At 48.8% G+C, this 19,079-nt stretch overlaps 1 protein-coding gene across 1 annotated transcript in view; it reads right to left on the reverse strand.

The window, feature by feature from the left end:
- SORL1 (sortilin related receptor 1) overlaps positions 1 to 9,115 on the reverse strand; it is a 159,440-nt gene extending 150,325 nt beyond the window's left edge. Inside the window, exon 1 of the mRNA XM_061203301.1 lies at positions 8,476 to 9,115. Within this exon, the coding sequence (XP_061059284.1) occupies positions 8,476 to 8,751 (276 nt within the window). The 5' untranslated portion in view covers positions 8,752 to 9,115. The remainder of the gene's footprint in view (positions 1 to 8,475) is intronic.
- Positions 9,116 to 19,079: the final 9,964 nt, after the last annotated feature.

The following is a 19,079-nucleotide window of genomic DNA, read 5'->3' on the forward strand; positions in this document are numbered from 1 at the left end:
TAGAGCCCGCGAGCCACAACTACTGAGGCCGTGTGCCACAACTACAGAGCCTGCACTTTAGAGCCCGCACTCCGCAACAAGAGAAGCCACAGCAATGAGAAGCCCACGCACCGCAACGAAGAGTAGCCCCCGCTCGCTGCAACTAGAGAAAGCCCGCGCGCAGCAACGAAGACCCAAGACAGCCAAAAATAAATAAATTAATAAATAAATAAATTTATTTAAAAAAAAGAAGCCAGCTGTGGCCAAGCCCTGCGCTCAGGCAGCCTTCCCGTCACTCCACACCCAAGATTCGAAACCTGGGGAAACCCAAGCTCCGGTTCCCAAGGCTCCAACGAACCAACCAACGCAGAGGTGGCACTGATTTCTAGCACTTCCCTTGCCCCAAGGGGAAAGTATTTACATGACATCCCAGAACCAAATGCCTCAAGACCTCACCTTACCAGTGATTTAAACCCAACAGCAAGGCCAACCTTTCAGTCCTGTAAGATGCCTCTGCTACCAGGAGGGCAGGAGAAGCCCCTCGGGCCACCCCCCCACCCAGCTTAACTCCCCAACCCTGTGATGACAGCCTTTCTCCTCCATCCAGCTCTCCACATCCACTCCTGAATTCCTCCCCTCTCCAGGTCCGAGGCTTGTTTCTGCAGGAACCCCTGCATCACCTCCACAGCAGCACACTTCGCCCAATCCAGCAAACCACGTGCACAGTTAACTGCAGGATTTGTTTAAAAGAACTATTCAGAGAACTTCAGGGAACTAAATACATACAGATGAGGTAAGTTATAGGTACACAGTCTCATGTTACCCAATTAATGGAGCACAGCTTTAAAACATTTCAAGTCTCTTCCAAACCCTCCCCCAGCCTCACAGGCCCCACCCAGCCACCTCTGTCCCCACTCCCTGCCATTGGCAGCTTCCTCTGCTGGGACCCTGGGGCAGGCCTTCTCCCCAGGCCCCTGGCGTAGACCCACATGGAAATGTCTTGCCTGTATCCTCTGGGCTAACAGAGAAATAGAGTCCTTTACTATCTGGGCCCCTCCCCCATACATGGCTCTTCTCAGATGCACCCACACCAGGCTCCCCAGAGACAGTCCCTAAACTGGCTTTTACTCCCAGGGTTATTTTTAACCCCGGCCCTCCAAGCTCCATCAGATTATCCCAGCTTCTCCCAATTTCTTCTGGACGCAGAGGTTTCCTAAGAGTGAAGCATTTCACCCTGACACTATTCAGCTCCCCAGACCATCAAAGTAGACTGGATCTCACCTCAGTCCCAACTAACACATTAAAATCTCCATTCAGGACCCACCCATTGGCTCAAACCCTCATTTATTTATGTAAGAATCAACCCAGCCATCTTCCCCGCTTCGACCCAGTTATTTGGGGGAAGAGGGTTTCTATTCAACAGGCTAGTCTCTTTTCTAAATAAAAGATGCAATACTGGTTACTTTCCTCATTTAAAAAACAAAAACAAAGGGAGGGGGAGGGAGATAATAAACCACACGTTGGTCCCTACACGGCACAAAACAGGAATATGATACAAGTACATCTTTTTATTGCCCTTGTCTGCCACTCCAATTTGGGACGTAATCACATCAGCCTGCCTTTCTGAGAATTTGTAGTGGTGTTTTGAATCTAATTCAGGGGACTGGAGATAAATCATGGTGAAGGGTCCCGATTTGCCGAGCCGAGCGCCTGCAGCGGCAGCGGCGTGCGGGGTTAGAGGGCCGGCGGGAGGCGGGGGTCCCAGGCGGTGATGAAGACCCCACGCCCACGCCCACGCCCACACTGTTTGTCTTCATGCCAGCCTGCAGGGCTGCAGGGACGGAAGACAGACCTGGCTGCATTGAGGGAAGACAAGGCGAGCCCAGGAAGCGGAGGGCAGGGGTGGGGAGGTGGCCCCCACGTTAAGGCACCAGGTACAGCTTTCTCGGCTAAACAGATGCGCAGGGTCTGCACACCGCCCGGGCCACGTGGGCTGTCTGGGCAAAGCCACATCAAAAGTGAAGGCACACAGGTCAGCCTCCAGTGCCCGGGTCCCTGATGGGAGGAGACAGCTGTGCAGAGGCAGCTGCTAAGATGAACAGGGCACCCACGGCACCCTCCACCACACCCCCTGATGCAGCCCTACCCGGGAAAGAAAGGCCAGGGTTTCCCCACACTCAACCTGGCAGCCAGCAGCCACCAAAACCTCAGGTTCAGACAGCAGCCCTCAACTCTCGCTTTCCCTCCCCCGTTTGTGGTGGAAACAAAGACAGGCCTTGCTGTGGCTACAAGCTTCTCCCCTGGGTGAAGCACCAGTTGCCACCACTGGGAAACGGAACTTCACGCAACCGGTTAAAGCTATGCTGTCCAAGGGCCACGTGGGGCCATTTAAACTTAAATTTAACTCGATGAAAATTCAATGAAAGGAAAATAAATTCAATTCTTCGGTCATACCAGCCACATTTCAAGCCTCAACTGCCACAGATGGCTAGTGGACACCCTGGCCAGCACAGATCCAGAATACTTCCGTCATGGCGGGAAGATCCGTTGAAGAGAAGCCCTGACACGACGTCAGGAAGATAAACCCTTCCAGCTCCTGGCCAGAAGCAGTGACGTGACCATGGATGTTACCATTATTATTAACAATTACGCAGTGGATAACAGAATTTTGTAATTACTTTTAACTCCCTGTTGTGGTCATGACTACAAAAGTCATGTAACTTATGAAGTCCTATTTTTATGGAACCCAGCCCAAAACGCTCAAAGCATTCCTCATGTGACAATAAAAAGTTGAGGGTCTCACAATAACACGGGAGGAAACCCGAATCTTGATCTTAATCAGCAGTCCACCCACCTTCTCTGATTTACGGCATCATCAGCCACTTGGATGCTAGAAGGCTGCCCGTGCCACTTCTTCGAAGACCCAAGGTTCACAGGTCGATAAACCAGTAAATTAGGTCGAAATTAACTGCAGCTCATTTTAAACTGAGGGAAATGGATTTTTGCATTTACATGGCTGGACTGAATATGCCATGTGCCAACGGATTCTGGCATACCTAGGGAACGCACAGGAAGGTTTTGTGCTCGACAAAGATGCCTCAGCCCTGCAGCCCAGACCACTTCTGCTGAAATACTAATGAATATTCAAACCAAAATGCAGTGAGCTCTCCTTTACGTTCCATCACACCTGAACCTAAAAAAAATGGAGGAAAGGTTACTATAATACCTCGTTTTAATATATTTCTACGTGGTCAACTCTCAAATTATCTACATCTGAATTATTATCAAAAATTCTAAACTCCAAACTGGCTTTCCCTAACACATGTATGCCGGCCATTTTGCATATCAGCTGCTCAAAGAATGCAAACTCATTTTAATATTCACCTAAGCAAAATTTAATTAGGAAGGTAAACTCATCCTTAAAAAAAAAAAACAACAACAACACTAAATAAGTACATAGCAAAGGCAAATAGGTTATTCTTTGGGTTACCTGCTCTCCAGATTATTTGCATGCTCCTGTGTCTGTCCATTACAGGGGACAGTACAAGGCTCGGCTCCATCCATCCTTGGCCCTGGGATTAAACAATGACACTACCAAGATGGCCGTCATCTCTAAGGAGGAACAGCCCAAAATACAACAATGAAATGTTCCTACAGCATCCATTTTTTGCTTTGGGATGTTCATTGCAGTCAGAATCTGCCTCCTGGATCCCAGGTCTCAAAGTAGTTTATTAAGCATACTATTAACTCCACTTTACAGAATCTAAAGAAAACATTTTCAAAAAGAACATGAGTTAAAGCCAAGATCCGTGACCTCAGTATTCTGATGTTCTCACAAACCTGGGCTCTACATCTCTAGGGAACTGCCCTCCAGCACCTTTCCAGGTGACAAGAGGGCTACATAATGCTGCTCTCCTGGCCCTGGCTGGCCGGCATCCTAGAAGTGGACTGGTATTTTCCACCCTGGCCCGGAGGAGAAGTAACAATCTATTTTATACTCTGACACTTCAGGTAGCTCCCTTCCTATTGACAGTAATTATGCCATAAATATATTTTGGAGCTGATGTCATTATTCATGATATCAGGGGCTAGGGATAATAGAAAGCCGCTGATATTTCAAGTTTCAAATTTTATGTCCATATATGTTACGTATGTGTAGAACGTTTTTGGAAGGACGTACAAAAAACTGATGACCGTGGACACTGGGTGAATGGGGTCATGTAAGGGAGAGAAATTTACTTCTCACTACATACTCTTTTGTTCAAATATTGTTTTGCAAACATGCATTACCTACTGGAGGCTAAATAAACGGACTGGATGGCTTTCCATTTCATCCCTTTCATTCTCCATCTCCTCACTCCCCTTCCCTGTCCCTTTGCCTCCCATCCCTTCCACCTCTCAAAGCCTCCACCTGCCACGCCCCGAGACAGGCCAGCTATTAAACAGTGGCCAGAGACCGGGCCAAGAACTGTGCCAAAGAAGAGATGCCAAGTGAGACCAGGAATTTTTTCAAGGTCACACCCCTGATCAAGCCAACCCAAAACGCCAAGGAACCCTTCACCTATGCAGAAGAAGTCGACTTGAAACCGCAAATGCTTTGCCTTCTCATCTTTTGGAAGCATACAGGTCAAACATCCTAACTTCAGAATCAACCAGCCAATGCTTTCCCAAGCAAGTGTATCATGCAAGAATCTACCCCAAAGAGATCTAAAGCTACACAGTCTTCCACCCCCAAAGGAGGCTCTTTGTCTCAGGGCCTTGTGCTGTAACAGATACTTTATTTTCAGTCTCAAATCAGGACACTGAATACTCCCTGGACTCTAAAAAGCAGGAATTATGAAGAGAGAGCTCATTGGAAGGAAAATAAACCTGCAAATCCTGTTAGGCTTTGCGCTTCATTCCAAAGGATTTTTCCCCAAAACAATACCATTAGCAATACCATGATAGCCCTAAAAGGGAGCATTCTGTACGATAGAATCCCAGCTCTTCATTCAAAATAAACCCCAGAATAGCACAGGAAAATCAGGGCTCCCCGACCCACATCCTGAGCCAACTCATTTCCACTCTCCATTGTGGGCTCACGACAGTCCTCCTTATAAATACCTTTTCTATAACTTGGATGTGCTTCCTACCCTCTAGGCCGTTCTCTTTCCAGGTGGGCAGCTGGTCCACCAATATTCATTAAGGGCCTCCCAAGTGCCAGGGACACAGAGGAGAGACTTGATCCATGCCCTCAAGGAGCAAACAGGGAGATGAAACAGTTAAACAAGCAATCAGAACACCAGGCAGTCAGTGCTGTAACCAAGCTCAAAAGAACTCTTCCCACCAGAGCCTGGGAATACTAAGAGGTACTCCTTGGATGCTGAAAAATGGAATAGGGGTTTTGCAAGCAAAGAAAGAAACAGGGGAAAGACCACTTGAGGCAGAGGGAAAAGCAGGTGGCACAGAGGCATGGAGCTGACATAAAATCAGGAGGAAACCCAGTGTGACAAGAATTCTGGAATCCCCCTTCTTGGATCTGGCCTGTTTTAGAAGGGACACAACTAAGCCTAGTTTACTCCATAGGTTAGCAGAGCCAGAGAAAAAGAACTGACACTGACTGCAACACAGGACTCTTTCTCAGATGCAAAAGCCCTCCTGCTCCCCTCCCTGGAGCTGGTGGCCTGAACGTCACCCCTGGGGCTTCTTCCGTCAGGCAGCTTCTGCTTCCAGCCCTAATCTGTGCTGCCAGGCATCCTCTTAACCTCACTCAAAGGTCAGAGAGCGAGAAGCTGCATAGTGTCTGAGCCCACTGACCCTTTATCACTCCATCTCCCATGCCCTCCCATATCAAACAACCCTCTCACAGCCCACTGAAGAGTCGTGGCTGGTGTATCACGTCCATGTTTCCTTGCCCCTGTCTGGTACATTTCCATGCCTGTATATTTGCATCTGCTTTATCTCCTCCTTAAATTCTAAGTTTTCTGAAAGCAGGGATGAAAACTCTCCCCACCCCCTCATCTGCACCCCCATCCCTATATAGAATCACACTGAATTCAAGTGACACTATGGAAAAACATGGCAATTCCTTACATTTCAAAGTTAAAGGGCGGGGATTGGGGGGAGTATAACGTGGGAATTGGCTTAGGGCTAGAAGCAGAATGGCCATCTAATTTATAGTCTGCATCCCGACACTTTTTTGAGTGAACACAGCACTTTTCATAACCATCAGGGACAACGTATAAACCAGGTCTGTCCCAGGGAAAACAGAGGCAAATGGACATCTTTGCTAGAAAGATTGTTCCAAATAGCTGGGCAGCCCTCCAGAGCTCCAAGAGGGACAGGCCAAACCCCTTCAGTTACTGATTCCTGTGCTTGCAGTCTAAAGGGTCTGCACCAGACAGTATTTGTAGCAGAAAGCCCAGGACCAGGAAGTCCTTCCTTCTATCTAACTCAAATCCTTACAGATTCAAGTTAATCCCAGTTTTATTAACTTCAGGGCAACCAAGAACAATGGCACAGGGAGGAGGCCTCAGAGAAGAAAAAACACTGCTCTGGGTCCTCACCCTTGGTGGGAATTCCTCATTATGAGTCCGAGGGCTAGTTCTCCAACCTTCCACTGAACCAAACTCAATCTGGCTCAGAAATATAAAAGCCGAGGGTTTTTTAGTCACTCCCAAGAAGAACACAGTTCATCTTTAACTGGCCCCAAATCCCCAGGAGCTTTCACAAACCTAACCCAAGGAAGAAATGGCACCTGTGTGCATATTTTTGTGACCAGGAAGCTCTTCCCGCAGCCCAAACTATAGATGTTAGGGACCTGAGCTCCGGAAGGGATCATCTCCCGAGGCTCTCCGCTCCCAGCCCCAGAAAGCTGACTCAAGCCCACAGCAGAGCTGGGCTGATGGGGAAGCCTCAAGGAACAAGGGAGCCTCTCTTTCTCCCTCCCCCATCCTCCATCAGGATGCTGGCGTCCCTGTGGGGAGCAAGGACCTTGCTGACTTCTTTCAACAATACAAAAAAGAAGTTTCAGATGGGGGTGGGGAAGGGAACAAGGATCAGGACCCACGAGGGAGCCAAACACGCGACTCCCTCCAGCAGCCCATGCCCACCAGCAGTTATATGTCCAGTGGCACACGCTCTTGCCCAGGAGCTGATGGTGGATGGAAGGTAAATGCTCCCATCCTCTCACCTCCATCCCTATCCCCTCTCCTACCAATACCTTTTACTTTAGAAAAAAGTTATTTAAGAAGCACTGTATAAAGAGAGGGCGACGATTTGATCACTCGAAGGTCACTGAGACAATGCAGACAAAAACAAAAGAGCAGGCAACCCTGCCCCATGTGACCTTGGGCTAGTCACTTCACCTTTCCCAGCTCTGGTGGCTTCATCAACAAAATGGCACAATAGGGGAGATGGTTTATAACGTTCTTCCTGGCTCCAAGGGTTGAACATTTAACTCTGTATATTTCCTGAAGAAATGGCTAAAGGAAAATCAGTGAAGAGATGCAGAATTCAGACTAATCTTTCCATTTCTACTTTGAAGGGAATATTTTGACTCTAGAAATCATGTAATTGACCACCTCCACTGTTCCCACTTTTTCTCCCCCACCGACCTTCCAGTTTTGCCGATGTCAGTCTCAACCATAGGACTGCGAGTCTCATGAGGCAATAACACGGACAAATTAATTTTGCCAACGCTGATACTAACCCACAAACTCGCTTTGTAATTGCCAGAAGTAAGTCCTGCCATAAAAGTGAAATTCATGTTCCTTATGATCTAATTAAACCCATTGCCTAGATAGAAATAAATCACTTACTGAATAATAATGCCCACCAAATTCTTGCAGTCTTTCAAATTCCCAAGTGTCATGAGGGATATTCCTGTCCAAAATAAAGTCAATATTTTGAAAGGCGGGGAGGGGGAGGGGTGTGGAATGGATAGAACCTCACCCCTCACCACCAAAAAAAAAAAAAAAAAAATTCAGCCCTTACACACACACACACACACACACACACACCCCTCTTGCTTTGACTATACCCAGAGAGTAAGCTTTCAGGTTTGCCCACCTTAATTGTGGTTAAAAACGGTAAGTGTGGAAACCCCCTCCTCTGACTGTTCTGGGTAAACGTACTGCATCTGCAGGGCGCTCGCCTCGGCTGCTAACTGATGCTACACGAAAGAAAGCCCGTCTTTTATCCACACGGAAAATGAAGCTGCACCCCTCCGATACCTGCCGGAAACTCCACCGGTGAGCACACACCCTGGGGAAACAGGCAGTGCACCCCGCGAGTGCCCTGGAATCCGTTTGCTAAAATCGACAGGAAAAAGGAAAGATCAAGGCGATTCAAGTGCTGACGGTTGTACTCCTATGTGAGGAGGGGAAAAAAACAAACGCCAGCCGGGAAGTCCCCAGCGGTGCCTGCACCTGGGAGGCGACAGCCAAGGATGGATGCGGGGGTGAGGCGGCGCAGGGAGAGGAGAGAGCCGGGGGAAGGCGGGGGCCGACCGCTCACCTGTCCGTACACCTGGATAGGCTCGTGCTGCAGGGCAGCGCTCCGTCTCCTCCGGAGCGGCTTCTCGTCCGCCCCCCGGGGCACCCCGCGCGCCCCACGCCGCAGCTCGAGCGGGTCGCCCCGCACCACGAGGAAGCCCCGATCCTGGGGCCCGGGCGCGCGGCCGCCGGGCAGCGTCTGCGGCCAGACCTCGCCGAGAGCCCCGGGCGGCAGCAGCGCTATCAGGGTGAAGAGGAAGGGGAGTCGCGACTCCCTCCTGCTGCTCCGTGTCGCCATGTTCGGGCGAACGCGACCGCAGGTGGCGCCGCCGCCAGGAGAGAATGTGCAGCGCGAGGCCGGGACGCCGGCCGGGCCGGGGCCGCGCGCGCCGCTCCCGGGGCTCCAGGCCGCCCTGCTGCGCCCGCCGCCGCCGGGTCCCGCTCTGCTCGGCGCGGCCCCGTCACGTGGGAGGCTCGCCGCCGCGGCCCCTTCGCGCACTTTCTCCGCTGCGGCCCCTCCCCCGCGAGGGGATGGGGAAGTCAAGGCAGCGGGCGCGCGGCCCGGTTCCCTGGCAGGCGCTACTCGTCGCCCGTGCGCCCTGCGGCAACCGGGAGTCGCGTGGGGCTCGCCCGTCCTCCCTGGAGTTCTCGCCTCCTCTGCCGGGTCGCGTCGAGGTCGTCCTCAACCGCGGCCAGTCTCCTCTCCCGACCGCACAGCCCCCTGTCCCGCCACACGACCACCTCGCCCGCCCCCTGTCGCATCCCCACCTCTGGGGGAGCGCGGACAGCCAGAGAAAATTAGCTCCGAGAACGCGGCGGGCACGTTAAAGTCCAGATGAACCCGCCCCCATGGTGCAACTCACACAGTTTCAATAACTCTGGGCACCAAAACTACCCTTGATCGAGCTGAACTGCCCCTGCCCGGAGCACAGTAAATATACATCCGGCACAGAGGCAGTAAAAGCAAGGGCACGTCCGACAAGGGACTCGCCACACCTCAACAATCACACAGTTATACAATGGTTCCTTGCACACAAAATACCCGCGTGAGACACATGGCCCCAGCACAGTGGCTTACTTGTGACCCCCTCCTGGGTGAACGAGCACTGAGCCACCCTACCTCACCCCCAAAACGGGCACACACACCAGTCCCTTCAGCCCACAGCCAACCCTGCTTGCTGCAAGTCCCCTTCCCAAGGGGGTAAAGCTTGCCACTGGGGGCAGTGGGGGCAGACACCCAAAGAGTGGGGAGGACGCACTTTAACTCAACCCTACCTGCAGCTGGAACATCCAGACCTTCTCTGAAACACAAGGAGATAAAAGTGCTGTTGGAACTGCAGAGGCAAACCTAAGGTCAATATTTTTCTGCAGGTTTGTGGGAGCAGCCAAGGCCTGTCCTCTGTTTCATTTTATGTTTCACTGTGCTCTGGACTCAAACCCTGGTTTTTGATAAGACATAGGAAGCAGGGCTGAAGGAGGGACTACTTCTAGAGTTGCATGCAAGCCCTTGGTTTAGAGGGAGGAGGGGATGGTCATTTCAGTGCCCCCAAAATGCTCCTCGTCCTACCCCTGCCCTCTAGGACTCTCCCGTTAGCTTAGCAGACCCCCTTCCCCTACCTAGCACCACCCCTGGTGACAGCCTGACAAAGGAAAGACAGCCTTTCCTTGCCTCCCTAAATCCAGCCTTCTACCACCCTCCCGTACCCCATGCCAGACTTGCTGGGGACCTGGCGTCGCGTTCTGCAGTCCCCTACCTCCTCGCACTCCTGCTTTTCTCCCCCAGCTTTTCTGTCCATCTCACCAAAATCATAGAACCACCCGGTTCTCCCCACTAAGCAAATCACTTATCCTCTGGGAAAGCCACTGAGCCACTGCCAGCTCCCACTCCCCATCTGGACCAGCACTGCCTTGTCAGTATCACCTTACCAGGTGCGGACCACCCTGTGGCCTCCCCAGACCAGCAGCAAAGACACATGGACCCCTATTTAACCCCCAAGGGAAAATGACGGGAACATGGCTAGAGTCAGAACGCCCTGCAGATGGTTCAATTATTGTTTATTTCAACATATATTTAATGAGAACCTTTTCTACAAGAGCGAGTGTCAGAGTCCCAGCAGAAAACATGTGTCCCCTAGGTGTGGATTTGAAGATAGGGAGCTGCTTTTCCCACACAAACTGCTGGCTTGAGGTTCAGACGGCAATTTGTAGGGAAGGATTAGTAGGGCAGGACCAGCTACTTGCTGATTTTGATTTTGATTTGCACCGTGGATACTGGAGAACTGGCAAGAATGCTTAAACATGGTTAATTTACTCCTTGAAAGCCCTCCTCTGTAATCATTATCTACCTTCCAAGCTGTTCTAAGGTGGATAATCAGCAAACCCTGAGACTGTGTGAGCCTCATAACCAAACAATCTCTCCGAGCTTCAGTTTTCTCATCGGCAAAATAAGGATCTTAATTCCTGCCTATCGCACGGAACTGCTGAGAGTATCAGAGGAGATAATGTATGTAAAATAAAATTACCATGCAAATTGTGAAGGCCCCAGACAGAAGTACTGGACACAGGTGGCATTAGAGACATGGATTCTAGTCCTGCTCTGTAACTAAGTTACTGTGTGATTTTTGCCCTTGATCGTCTGGTCTCTCTGGGCATTGGTTTCTTCCTACGTGAAATAAAAAGAGACTTTGCAGCCCTGACCATTCCCCACCCCTTCAGGACCCCCACCTGGGCATGAGATGGGAGCAGCCACAGGCCACGGCTGAATTGTGCAATTGAGCAGGATGTTCCTCCTACCTTCAAAACCGGATCTGGGTTGTAAACAAGCCGCCACTTCCTCCATGCCTCCAAAACAACATCGACATTGGGGTGGGAAGGTAGATCGAGAGAAGGCAGGATCCCCCTCCCCCTCCACCCCAACTTGCATGGCCTTGTTCTTGATGCTGCCCAACACCAGGAGGAAAATCAAGATGCATGGGAATTTTACACTAGACTTATAACTGTGTAAAAAAATGTCTTGAGCCTAGGGTCAGACTTTAAACTGCCCTCCTCTGTCCTTCTGCCCCATCTAAGACATCCTGAGCTAAAGCTAGAGATGGAGCTAAGGAAAAACCACCCAGAGGTTACCAGTGTCCCACATTTTTATCCAGATGGAGTCACAATTAAAATAGCAACAAGGACAGTCACAAAGAAGAAGGCAGAAGAAAAAATCCCAAAAGCCTAAGTGGACTTCTTTCTGTTCTCTCTCTCTCCCCTCCTGGCCTTCCCTAATGCTGGCATCTGTCTCCTCACCCTCCCTCCCTGCCCAGCCCCTGGCCTGGCCAAATTTTATGCATCCTTCAGGTTCCAAGAGGCCTCCCTCTGCACCTAGCCTAGGTTACACCACCTTCCTCTAACGCCCTAGGTCCCCTGCAGTCTTTGATACTTTCTCTCTGGTCACATTACTTATTCAACCTCATTTTCCTCTTAAACTACAAGCAGCAAGAGGGCAAAACCAGGTTCAACTTGCTCAAAGTCTATGCTTCCAGTGCTCAGCATGACCCTGGCACACAGTGGGTACCCAGTGATGTTTATGGAACATCTGTGTATGAATGAAGGGAGGGCAAGACACCCTATGCCTCGTGGTGAGAGTTGGGGAGTGGTCAAGGGGCAGATGTGCTTGAATCTCAGAGCTTGACCACCATCTGCCCTCCACCACTTCTTTCTCCCGAAGCTGCCCAACCTGAGTCACAACCGGACCTCTGAGTCGCTAAAGCAGAAAAGGTACCGCCTTGCCAACGCTTAGAGTGGTAAACTTTATTCCCTCTTCCACACCATTTTAGCCAAGTAACTACCATTTACCTCACCAGCCAGGGTGAGCTAGAAATACCCTCCAGCCCCAAAGAAATAACTTTCTCCTGCTGTTGCTAAAAATGCCTCTACTTAAGGCAAAGTCCAGGATAACTGATGAGGTTTAAAATACAGATGCACCCAGAACACAGAACAAGTAGCTTAGATTCTCACTCTTGAATAAATTAAATCCAAAGAGGGGGTCCTGAAAATAGTAGTAACTTACTTTCACACAGCAGTGACTTCTATTTGCATTATAACAGCGTTGTCTAACGGATTTCATCTCACAGCAACCCTTTAGAGGGGACCAAAGCGGGCATTTTCAACAGCCCATTTTACAGATTTTGCGAATTAAGGCTCAGAAGGACGGACTTGCCCAGAGTCACGTAGTCTGTAAGGTTTACATTCAAACCGAGGTTCTCTGACTTTTTCTACCACATCTGATATCTCCATTAGAAAGAGAGAAGAGCTGGTGTTTCAAGTCCTGGGTGGGGTGGAGCAGTGAGAACCAGCACCGAAAGGAGAAGACAGTTGCCCAAGTCCTCACCTCTTGCACAGCTCAGCCCTGCCTTAACCCTCCGTAAACTAACACTGTCCACCTGGGCGCCTAGCCGAGGCGCGATGCTCAAGTAGAGAGTAATGTTACAGAGCTCACGAGTTAAATCCTGTTTTCCCTGCTCTGCTGGAAGATAAATGGAATGAGGGACTTGGTTTCAAATTTTCAAAAGAGGGCTTTGGGTTCAAGACCTGTGAAGGAGGGCAGGTTTTAGAGGCTTCCCTCGAGTTCTGGCCCCTAGCTCTCAGAAACTCAACTTCTTGAGCTTCTGTAAGAAGAAAGCATTGAGAACCTTCTCACAAAGCGTGTGAAACGAAAACCTGGAAATTTCCTGATTGTTATGTAGACTCCAGGACAAACCCTCCAGTCGGAAGACAATGGGAGATTATCCTCTTCCCCAGGAATACAGAATAGGGCTCACCCTCCTGGGTTTGGAGTGAATGGGAGGAACTAAAGCTGGAAATTCTCTGAAAACCCCTGAATAATTACATATCTAAGGCTCATGCATCCTTCCCTTGGAGCCTGTGCCATACAATAACAGGGCGAGCACAGCTTTAGGTGCTAGAGAGCCGAGGTACCACCGAGCCAATAGGAAAGGACTCGGTTTAATTGTGTGATGCTTTAGCTCAACAGATGCCCTGAAGCGGTCCCGGGGCCATCCAGACAAGGGAAAAAGGCAGGCTGTCTGGCCTTTTGGCCCACCTCTCATTCTAACAGGGACATAGGATCCCCAGAAACCCTCCGTCCATTTTCCTGCACCAGTCGAAATGAGATAAAAATGCCCCCCACCCCAGTCATTGCTCACTCTTCAAGTAAAAAGTCACTTCTTGATTCTGCCCAGATTCCCCTCAATCACCCCAAAGCCCTGCTACCTTGATTTATGCCTCTCTTGAGATGTTGATAATGTTCTACCTTTCATTACAGCAGCTATCTTGGTACTTAAACTTCCTTTTCTAAATGATAGTTGTGTCTTCTGACCTATTCTCCAGTCTTGCACTTAATAGATTATATCCTGCTGAGTTGAAATGAACAGCTTGGTGGGGATGAGGTGGCATTGCCCTCACCCCTGCTACTCACACCCATTGACAGTTGGTTCTGTACGGAAGAACAATTTTGTGTGTTTTTTATTTAATTTTATTTATTTATTTATTTAGGAAGAACAATTCTGAATTAAGTCTCTTGGGAGATGAATTTCCCATCCTAGTGTCCACATCAAAGGATACTGGAAAGATGGCTGAGGGTTCTCTCAGCACCCTCAGGTGAGTCAGCATAGCTGAGAAGTGAGTCCTTCCCTTGACATAGTTATACATATGACCTTGTCATTACCTACTGCCCAAGGATGGGGATAATAGGGTATAAGTGTCTGTAAAAATCCAGCCACCACTCCCAAGGAACTTGAAGAAAGCAAAGACACAAATAGCAGAAATGTGTGAAAACAGCGTTAAATTAATTAAACAAGGAGGCCATTAGGCTGAAGTGGCTCGAATGCTTTGGTGACCTTAGACCAAAGCCTAAGCCTGTACATGCCTTGAGGTTAAAAAATGGAAACCTAAGGACAACCAATCATAAACAGCCGACTAAGCTTTAGGCTATAGCCAATCAATAATTTCCTTTCTTTGCTTCCTCACCTTCTCTATATGTCTTTCCAGGCTCCTGTGACGGAGCTCTCCTAACCGTTTCCAGTTGGGCGCTGCCTGATTTGAACCAAATTTTGCTCAAATAAACTCTTAAAATGTGTCACATGCCCCAGTTTATCATTTAATAAGAGAAAGAGCTCGGTTTTGAAGACAAAGACGATCGATGGATTTGGGGAGAGTGAACTGGGGAGAACTTTCTAGAGAACCAGACCTTTGGAGCCGTGGTCTCTAGTGTGTGTCTGCGGTTGGGGTGTGGAGAGGGAGAAGGCTGAAATTGCTGTGTCCAGGAGAAACAGGAGGTTATTTTATGTGCCTGAGGGGAATGAGGAAGAGCTTCAAAATAAGAGGATGATGGCAAGGGAGGGTATGGGAGCAAACAGGTAGGGTGGTGCCTGCTGCCAGAGGTAGTGAAGGCAAAGGTCAGAGAAACCAAGGAAAGCCCCATCTAATTGTGTCAGGACTGTGGTCCAGGGGATTTACGGATGCGGTGCAGCAAGGGCGGCTGTTTCACCAGGACCATAACCTATGCTCCACAATCACTGCTTTGTATACTTCCTGCTACCGGGAGGCACCTGTTTATCACACGTGGGATCCTTCGTGGGGCACCACGGATCATACCTCTCACTGTCTGCCATCTCGAAATCCATCACACTGGAGATTTTACATGGTGTCATCACCTGAGTTAGCACCTGTAAAAATGATCACTCCCATTGGACTTAAAACTGCAAGTGCTTTTAATGAGGCCCTGGATAAAGGAATACATTTTCTCAGAGCCCTTGAACAAATTCTATTAAATCCTCCACACCAAATAAATGATTGAAACGGTGATTAGGGTTTGGAGGCATACCATATGCATCATACCATGCATCCACTCAGAGGCAAATACGTTCTCATCTGAGGTTTGACCCAATGCCAGAGTTAGTCCAGCCACCTAAGCTGAGCGCTAAGCGAAAAATCCTTTCCCTTTCAGTGGTTATTTCAACAAGAACTTCAATGCCAAATTAGCAGTGGATTTTGTGTATGAATTTTCTTTGCATTCTAACATTATGTAAATGAAAAACTCAACGAAGTGCAAATTAAGACTATTCTTAATTCTAAAAGGCTGCTATTCTGTGATAATGACGCCATGGAATATTTCACCGTCTGCCAAGCACGGTGTGTGCTTCCTGCTCCCCCATCTGCCTTATTTGCCTCCCAGCAGGGGGACACCCACTGTGTCCTCAGTTTTTTCTGCCCACTAAAGTCAGATCTGGGGGACTTCCCTGGTGGTCCAATGGTTAAGACTCTGCACTCCCAGTGCAGGGGGCCCAGGTTCGATCCCTGGTCGGGGAACTAAGATCCCGCATACCACAACTACCGAGCCCAAGTGCCACAACTAGAGAAGCCTGCACGCCACAGCGAAGACTCAGCACAGCCAAAATAAATAAATAAAATAAAGTAAAATAAAATAAAAAATAAAGTCAGATCTGGCCCTCTGTCCCCCTTCCTCCTCATGGTCTAATCTTGCCAAGATCATTTAATCACATAAACAGAACGAGAGGTTGACATGGGAGCAGTGTGGAGAGACTAGAGGCCTGAGTTTAGACAGTAGGGAGGCAGCTCACCTGGGTTTATACCCCAGCTCTGCTGTGCACCTGCTGGATCTTCTCAGGTACCTTCTCAGAGCCTAACTTTCTTCATCTGTAAATGAGTTGCCTACCTCTGCAGGTTTAAAGGATTAAGTGAGATTGTATATGTCAAGGTTTCATGGTACATAAAACATGCTCACTAAATGATACCTACGGTTATTATGGAAAATTCAGATGAGAGATTGTTGCTAAATCAGTTGGCCATTCAGCAATTGTCAGGGTTTTATTCAGGTTTGTCTGTGTCCCATCCACCCAGGGACACGTGGCAAAACAAGCAAGTCCCACATCCGGTTCAGCCATACACACAAGCATTTCTTAGCAAACAGGCACGGAGGCCTTCCTGCAGCCTGTTCCTGGAGGCTCAGGACGAGCCCTGCTCTCACCCCCCTATGCCCCTTGCAGGAAAACAGGGACCCTAGGAAGATGTCGCAGTGTTCTGAGGCCAGGGATCCACCAAACTCCTGGTCAAATCAGTCAACAGAGTTTCCCATTAAGCAGAGGCACAGGAGACCAGATGAATGCCACCTGGTAAGCACAGCTCTGGAGGAGGAGCTGGCCTGCCATTTGCTGGATTCTTACAGCTTGTCCACTCAAGCCCATTCGAGACAACCACGTTTCTTAAGCAGCATCAATTTCACCAATGAAAAATTATTCCTAGTATCCCTTATGCTAATTCCTGCATCGTCGGATTCAGATTGAGATCATGATGCTGCAAGTTCTGGGTGGAGGGAGCCACCTCTGCAGCGTGGATTCACATGCAGACCCCACTTAGGGTGTAGATTCCTGACTAGGACCCTTTAAATGTTAACTGTATGCCCCCGGCAGGGATTAAAGTTAATTTATACACTCATACATGACACTGTTTATATTAAAGTAGTTAAAAGTCAATCACAGACAATAGAGCAACTATGAATAAGCAAAAGCTTCCATCAGCAACAGAATAGGAGACAGATGTAAGCTATTGTGATTGATAATAAGAAATATATATGTGGTCTTCATCCCATTTCTAACACAGAGCTCCTAAAACCCTTGTTCCTAAGCGACAGGCTCAATAAAGTTGTCTTTTGTTATTCATAACAAGCCCCCTTCAACTGCACCAGAGTTTATGAGGTGACTTTTGGAAAGCCCCTAAGGTTGGGGGCTGCTTTCCAGGGGAAGCAACCTAGATTAGAGGGTTGGAACTATCAATCCCACCTCCCCGCCCCAATCTCTGGGGAGGGGAGAGGCGCTGGAGGTTAAATCAACTGTAGATGGCCAATGATTTAATCAACCATGCCTGTGTAATGAAGCCTCCAGAAAAACCCAGAAGGATGGGGTTCAGGCAGCTTCTAAGTTGGGGTACACGTAGAGATGTGGGTGTACCTAAAGAGGACATGAAACCTCCGTGCCCTTTCCCCATGCATTGCACTAAGCATCTCTTCCGTGGCCTGTTCCTGAGTTATATCCTGTTGTGATAAACTGGTGATCCAGTAAGTAAAATGTTTTCCTGAGTTCTGTGAGCCAATTAATCAATTTGTTTCATTTGTGTAGCAAAATTAACCAGACTTGAGGAGGGGGTTGTGGGAACCTCCAATCTACAGCCAGTTGGTGAGAAGCACGGGTGACAACCTGGATGTGGGCTTGGCATCTGAAGTGGAGGAGGGCAGTCCGAACCCTGAACCTGCGGATCTGATGTGATCTCCAGGTAGATAGTGTCAAAATTGAGTTAAATTGTAGGACACCCAGCTGGTGTCACAGAATTGCTCAGTGTGTGGAAAACCCGTGTATCTGGTATCAGAAGTGAAGGAGTATTGTAGCCGAGTGTGGAGTATAAAGTAACACACACGGGGAGAATGTTTTTCCTTTAGAACCACGGATTCTCCTTCGGTGGGAATGCTCACGCCTGTCTTTTATTTAAGAGTCTCCAGCCTGAACGGTGAGATATTCAGTGTCATTTGGGCAGCGCCCTAGGATAGTCATTTGCCCTCATCAGGAATGCATGCCTCTGGGGTGGTCGGCTAGGCTCTCATCAGAAAGCCCACACTCCAGAGGCGGCTATTACAAGTGTTTTGGTTATTCTACTCTCAATCAATACACGTGATTTTCTTTTTTACTAATTAGCATAACAAATGTTAAAAATATTTTTTCATTAGCGGCTTATTAATGAGCTTAATGAGTATTCGAAATGGGTTCCTGGTAGTGAATTCAGAAGTATTTAAGACATATGGCTCGTCCAAAAGATTTTAGAGACACACCCATTCATTGCGTGAACAGGTGTAAGAATATAACAAGTGCTCCAGCCTCAGAGCTGGCAGATTCTTGTTCTCTGACTCATCCTGTGTGCTTGGTCTGAGGATTCTGGTTGCCTGTTACCAACGTCTAGTAAAGCACATTCAAGTAAAGTGGGATGAGAGTACCTAAAAAGAGATGTCTCTTAACGTGCCCTGTTACTCACAGATGCGTAATAAATGCCTGCGTGCGTGGCAGAACCAGCTGTGAGATTTCCTGTCGTTAAAATCTGGCAGTGAGGTTATGGGGAGTATATTTGTTTGCTAAGGCTGCCATAACAAAATACCACAGACAGGGTGGCTGAAACAACAGGAATGTACTCTCTCACAGTTCTGGAGACTGGAAGTGCAAAATCAAGGTGTCAGCAGGGTGGGTTTCTTCCGAGGCCTCTCTCACTGGCTTGCAGATGACTGTCCTCTCGCTGGGTCCTCTTATGGTCATCCCTCTGTGCATGGCCACCCCTGGGGTCTCTGCCTCTTCTTATAAGGACACCAGTCAGGTTGGATTAGGGCTCACTCTAAAGGCCTCAGGTAACATAATCACCCCTTCAAAGACCCTATCTCCAAACATAGTTACCTTCCAAGGTGTTGAGGATTAGGATTTCAACATATAAATTGGTGGGTGGACACAATTCTGCCTATAACAGGCAGTAAATAATCTGTACCTGCTCTAACTTGGTGGCTACCCTTATGTATCAAAAAAGCTAATGACT

Source organism: Eubalaena glacialis, chromosome 10 (genome assembly GCF_028564815.1).
Source record: "Eubalaena glacialis isolate mEubGla1 chromosome 10, mEubGla1.1.hap2.+ XY, whole genome shotgun sequence".
Classification (NCBI taxonomy): domain Eukaryota; kingdom Metazoa; phylum Chordata; class Mammalia; order Artiodactyla; family Balaenidae; genus Eubalaena; species Eubalaena glacialis.